At 38.5% G+C, this 6874-nt stretch overlaps 1 protein-coding gene across 1 annotated transcript; it reads left to right on the forward strand.

Moving 5' to 3' along the window:
• Window positions 1-2728: 2728 nt before the first annotated feature.
• On the forward strand, window positions 2729-5456 carry OAZ3 (ornithine decarboxylase antizyme 3). Its single transcript, NM_001291436.1, is given in 5 exon segments — window positions 2729-2962; window positions 3275-3411; window positions 4156-4331; window positions 4835-4920; window positions 5166-5456. Coding segments are annotated over 5 exon segments (714 nt in total). The 5' UTR covers window positions 2729-2789; the 3' UTR covers window positions 5309-5456.
• The last annotated feature ends 1418 nt before the right edge of the window (window positions 5457-6874 follow it).

Genomic DNA, 6874 nt, shown 5'->3' on the forward strand with positions numbered 1-6874 from the left:
GTTTGAGATTGTCCGCGAAACGTCAGTCCGCCTCGCAGCGCAGTTTGTACAGTGTTTGAGGACTACGATTTTAACTGAATTTTTAAAAGCAGCCTGATTTAGCCCTAAAGCAATCTCAGACCAAGTAGGAGAGCTGGATTCTAGTTGTCTGGTCTCTGGGACTTCAAGATTCTCTCCGACCAGGAAGGAGTCTCCCGGACATTAGTTAAAATTCGGGGACATCCCTCCTTAAAAGATGTAAGAAGATCATCTCTACTTTAGAGGGCTTAGTCAAATATCGAGGGAAGAACTAACCAGACATCATTCTTCGCAAATGACATGGTGGTGAACTTCTAGAATCCTGGAGAATCAACTGAAAAATTAGCTGAAATAATTAACAACTTAAGCAAAGTTGCAGGATATAAAATAAACCCACATAAATCACTAGCATTTCTATACGTTACCAACAAAGCCCAGCAGCAAGAGATAGACAAAGAAGTTCCTTTTAAATCAATAGTAGATAACATAAAATACTTGGGAGATATCTGCCAAGACAAACTCAGGAACTATATGAACTCAATTACAAAATTCTTCACACAGATTTATATCTAAACAATTGGGAAAATATCAATTGCTCATGGGGTGGCTGGGCAGATATAATAAAAATGACAATTTTACCACCATCCCAAGCTACCCTCAAATTATTTTTTATTGCTAGAAAAAATAATTCATCTGGAAGAACAAAAGGCCAAGAATATCACAGGAATCAATGAAAACAAAATGGGAAAGACAGGTGGTCTAGCTATACCTAGATCTCAAAATGTATCAGTGCTAAGCTTCAAAATAATCTGCTACTGGTTAAGAAATAAGAGTGATAGATAGGAATACCTAGTGATAAATTACCATAGTAATTTAGTGTTTGATAAATTAAACGATCCACACTTTGGGGACAAGAACTCACAAAAATTGTTGGGAAAATTAGAAAATGGGATGATGACAGAGACTAGGGATAGATGGTCAATATAGATTTATGATTCATAAAGGGTGATACCATAAGCAAATTAGGGTAGCATGGAATGATTTGTCAGATTTATGGATAAGGAAAGAATTTATGACCTAATAAGAGACAATGTGCATTACAGGATGCAAAAGGGAGAATATTGATTATACTAAATTAAAAAGGGTTTGTACAAGCAAAACCAGTGCAACCAATATTGGAAGGAAAGCAGAAAGTTGGGCAAAAATTTTTATAGCAAGTATTTCTGATAAAGGTCTCATTTTCAAATACGTAGAGAACTAAATCAAATTTACAAAAATACAAGTTATTTTCCAATTGATAAATGGTCAAAGAATATGAACAGGCAGTTTTCAGAGGAAGAAATCAAAGCCATCTTTAATCATATGAAAAAATGCTCCAAATCAGCCTTGATTAGAGAAATGGCCATCAATTGAGGTATGGCTGAACAAGTTATGGTAGGTGATTGTTATGAAATACTAGTATGCTATAAGAAATGACAAGCAGGATGATTTCAGAAAAATCTGTAAAGATTTACGTGAACTGGTACAAAGTGAAGAGGGCAGAACTAGACTGGCAATATTTTTTGATCAACAACTGTGAAAGATCTAGTTCTCAATAATACAGTGATCCAAGACAATCTCAGAGACTTGTGATAAAAAAATGCCATCTCCCTTCAGAGAAAGAACCAATGGATTCAATGCAGACCAAAACAATACATTTCACTTTTTTCCTTTTTATTTCTTTCTCAAAATGACTAATATGGAAAAATGTTTTACATGATTGCACAGATAAAATCTCTTATCAGATTGCTTACCTTTTCAGAGTTAGGAGAAATAGGAGGGAGTAAAGGATAAGGGATAGGGAGAGAATTTGGAACTCAAAACATTTTAAAAGAATGTTAAAAATGTATTTTTACATGTAATTTGGGGAAAATACACAAATGTTTTTTTTTTTAATAAACCAGACAGTTGTATGCTCCACAAAGGTGGTTTTGTAGCTGTCATAGATAGTAGTAGGCTCCAAATGGAAAAGAAGTTATAGATGGCTAGGTGACTTCCAACATTGTGTATTGGTTATATCAAGTTCTGAAACAGTATAAGGTTTCTCAAACAAAACCCACAAAAACTATGACTAAATTATCATAATTTTTAAAAAATGGAAAAAGAATATTTTTCAGACCGGGATATATTCTACACATTATAGGCACTCAATGCACATTAAATTGAATGAAGATTGACCTTAGAGAGAAGGAACCTTAAATCCACACCCCAAATCTGTCCAGAAGTTGTTGAATGGTAGGATGAATTCTGAAGGAATTTTTATTCTGCCAAGTTAATACACCTTAGCAGGAAAGAATTAAACAAAGAGATGAATACATGCTAGGTTATGGGCCACACAGGGGGATACTAGTGGCTTTGTCAGTCGAGAAAAGAGATGTTTAGAATACTTCATCCCTTGGATAGCTTTATGGTTGGGAATATATTCTCCAACCTTTCTCTCTTCAAAATGCCACTACCTAGAATGGGGAGAGGGGCTAGTTTCTGAGGAAAGATAGAATGACTTTCAGAGAGGAATGCTGGAAAGGCTAGGTGTTGTCTGTAGTACCTTGAGCCATTGGTGAAATAGACACAGAGCAAGAGTGAGATCCTGAGATGAGTTAGGGCTGGGACTTCTGTCCATGTCACAGTGGGATTGTCTCTGGCCAAGTGGGTCACAATGGTAGGAGGTAGCAGGAGTCTCAACTCCTCTTTCCTCATCTCACTTTGCCGCTGGGTGGCACTGAATTAACAAACTGTCGTGTGTCAGGCTGTGCCCCAATACCTTTTCCCTTTCTTATATCAAGAAAGGGAAGAAAAGGAACTATTGTTACCCACCCTGCTCTCCTTTTGCCTACCTTGATTACTGTTACACGTACAACTACATTGTCCGGGAGAAGATGCTGCCTTGTTACCCTTGTTTCAAAAGGTAATTAATTCTTTCAAACTCTTCCTTAGCCACAGTTGCTCCTTAAATCTCTATTCTTTCATTGGCATTTCAGATTTTTAAAGAATTTACCAACTTACAAGGAGTGGGAAAACACTGAAATAGGGTGGGAGTTTGAGATGTTCCTTCTCTAGAGAACTCTCTGTAATAAAGATGCTAGAATAGAGGACAGCAAATGACGATTACTATAATTGGGGGAAAGGAGATAGCACAAAGGGGTCCAATGTGCCATTATCCCTCCCCCCTCCCCATACACAGATGAGCTCCTAATTTAGGCCCCTGCTTCTTAACCAGAACCACCGTAACTGAGAGGGATAACCTGACACTCCGACCTCGGTGCTGCCTCCAGTGCTCCTGAGTCCCTAGCAGGCCTCCAGGTGGGCAGAAGCACTGAGCAGGGAGACCACGACCAGCTCAAAGAGCTATATTCGGTAAGTGAACTCTAAGCAGGTCACCCTTTCTTCCACCCAGGTTTATTCTGGAGTTGTAAGGAAATGTAGTGATCTAGTTGAAGCTCATTTAACAAATGAAAAAGCAGGCCCATGGAGGAACATAATTAAGACTAGAAACCAGGTGTTCCAATTCCCAGTGTTTTTTCCACTTTTTCTTAGTGTGACAAATGCTCCATTTTGATTTTCTCATAAGAGGGAAGGGAGAGAGGGAGAGAGAAAAAACTTAAATGATGAAAGAATTAGCAAAGTAGACAGTGAACAGGACAATACCTAAATGAATAAGCAAGAGTAGAAAAAGTTGGCATAATTGCCTTGAAAACAGGACAATATTGCTGCATTGGGAAAACTTTTTCTATTGGAATGATGGTGTAATAGAGAGAGAGGGACTTGAAAGATGATGGGACCAGAAAAACAAAAGAAGGAATAAAATATTCAAGTTCCTGAATTTTACAGGGAAAGATAAGCATATTCATTCTCCTTTAGAAGAGAAAGGATAAAATGGTAATGATAAATTGAGGTTAGACAACATGATGTCTATAGATATGATTTCTGAATGATATTAGTCTCTGGAATTAAAGGGTATCATGGAATCTTCATTAATGAGATAACCTGGCACCCTCCCTCAAACAAAGATTCTGGTTTGGAGGAGCAGCAATTTTGGATAGTAGCAAGATCCAGGAAATTAAAACCTTCTCTACCATGGCATTTTTTTTTTCTTTACAGGCTGGGAACCTGACAGTGCTAGCAAATGAGTCCCTGCTCCACCAGGACCCAGTACAGTTAGATTTCCATTTCCGCCTCACCCCTCAGGCTTCTGTCCACTGGCACGGCCTTCTCTGTGACCACCGACTCTTCCTGGACATCCCCTACCGGGCACTGGACCAAGGCAATCGGGAGAGGTGAGAGTAGAGCCCCTTCCTTATCCCAAGCTTGATTACTCTAATGGGATACCAGGGAATAGTAGTCAGCTATTTCAGAAACAGTGATACTTTAGATGTGAAAGACCAAGGCACATGCACAGATTAAATGAGCATGAAAAAGATATGTGTAAGATGGTACACAGATGGAGCCAATCAGGTTTTCAGAGCATGACCCATAGTCAGTTTTCTTGGAGCTGGGCGTAAGGTGCACAAAATCATGGGGTCCTTAGGATTCCAGAAATTATGGTTGACCAAGAAGAGGCCTTAGTATAGAAAAATATTCTTCTTAAGGAAGGGTCTTTGGTATTTTGCTCTGGATAAGCCTAATAACAGCTGCAGACCTCTAAAGAATATTCATACCACCAATTTAGGAAAATTGTTCTCTTTAAGTTAAAAGGACTAATTAAATTTGATTTTCTCTAACTAGGTTATCACCTCTATGGTTACTTATTCAGTAGCTTGTCTCTTTCTCTGACTCCTAGTTTGACAGCAACACTGGAGTATGTGGAGGAGAAAACAGATGTGGACTCTGTGTTTGTGAACTTCCACAATGCTAGGAATGACCGAGGTACTGGGGTTGGGAAGCTACCTTGTCCACTTTCTTCCCTGGTCTTTAGTGTTGATAAGGAGGCTCTCACCATTGTTCCTTTTCCTCTGCATTGCTGAGAACAGGGGCTTGGGAAGTAATCCTTACTGGGAAAGTTTTCTATTTATACTTGAGGGAAGTTGGGAGACAAAATAAGGGTGTGGAGAGGTGGAGGGAATAAGGAACTTAGCTCAAAAGGGGTAATTTGCTTTTCCCGTCCCTTACAGGTGCCTTGCTTCGGGCCTTCAGCTACATGGGCTTTGAGGTGGTTAGACCTGACCACCCTGCCCTCCCACCCTGGGACAATGTCATCTTCATGGTATACCCCCTTGAGAGGGATTGTGGCAACTTACCTAGTAAGCCTTCCTGAATCCATCCATGTACCCACTCAAGTGGGAGGGCTGAAGTTTTAATATGGCTTAGGCCCCAGGCACAGTAGGATCTAAAGTCCTAGGCTTGTAGATGTGATTCAGGGCACCTCCTCCCAACCCAGGAATAAAGGGTAGTAGTATCATCAATTCTTGATTTTTGTCTTAGTCTAATGGAATAATAGCATTGCAACTGTACATATTAATACTGATGCAACAAGGTCTAAGGCAAATGGTGCCAAATTCAAATAGAAACTGGGTCACTAATTTATATAGGAAGATTCTTGCAAGCCACATCTTCCCTTAGTTTTAACATGTTAGTTTTAATTTTATCTTTTATTAATTTGGTTAAATATTTCCTAATTACAATACAATCTGATTCAAGCCTCACTTGGTACATGTATGACACCACTGGTCCAGTGGACTTCAGGAAGGCCCTGAATTTTGATTTTGCCTTAAGCACCTGTGTGACCAAGGCATATCACAACCTGAGTCTGTTGCCTCCTCCATGAAGTGTGGGGATAATACTGTCACCTACCTTCCCAGGGTTGGTGCAAGCTTCAAAGGATATAAATGTCACAAACTAAAGCCTTATATAAATGTGAGCTCTATTATACATTATTTTTGCCCCCTTTGTTCATCCCTGGAACAGATCTACTGGTTGTGTCCCTAACTTAAGACCCTTTTAGGGCTTCATCAGGAATCAGGAATAAAGGGAATCTGGAGATTGATAACCCAAAGACCACAATAATTTTTGCTAAGAAGGGGAAGGAAAAAACCCAAGCATCTCTATAGTATCTGTTATGTGCCAGACTATACTAATCATTTTGCAAATATCTCATTTAATCCCCTCAACAACTCTTTGAGATGTTATCTCCATTTTAAAGTTGAGGAAATGGAGGGGCAAATGACTAAATTGTAGTTGTTTACTAAAGGAAAAGCATAAAAAAAGTACCTCACTGACCTATTGCTTCTCCTGAATCAGGCTCCATTTCTTCTGACAAATCAGTACTAGAATTTTCTGAGATAATAAAAACTTATTGTGAACATGGCAAAAAAGATAAGGTTTGCTTAATAGCAGCTTTCTAGCTCTAGGGTACTATTCAAAACATTCCTATAAGCTAATAAGAATGTTAAGCTAATCTGTTCCTATCTTAGTCTTCCCCTAAAATAGCAGTTCTTATGAACTTAAAGTTCTATGACTCAAAAAAGGATTTTGAAAATTGTATTTCAATATAATTGGCTTCCTTTCTCATCCAATGTGTTTTATGAATGAAAAATATTCTGAGAAGGGGTCCATAGGTTTTGTTGGACTATCAAAGAGATTCATGACACAAAAAGGGTTAAGACCCCTTGTAAAATATAAATGTCACTGTTCATTTCCATTAAAAATTACCACCCTGCATATATGAACACATATTCTTTCAAAGAACTTTCATGTATCTCATCACTTGGATTTTAATAATGTCACTGTTACTCAATAGATGGAGAAATGTGGGCCTAAACAGAGAACAAATCACTAAACCTGTCAATGTGCACTATTATTGTTTAAGGTCACAGTGAACAGG

This window comes from Monodelphis domestica, chromosome 2 (genome assembly GCF_027887165.1).
Source record: "Monodelphis domestica isolate mMonDom1 chromosome 2, mMonDom1.pri, whole genome shotgun sequence".
Lineage (NCBI taxonomy): Eukaryota > Metazoa > Chordata > Mammalia > Didelphimorphia > Didelphidae > Monodelphis > Monodelphis domestica.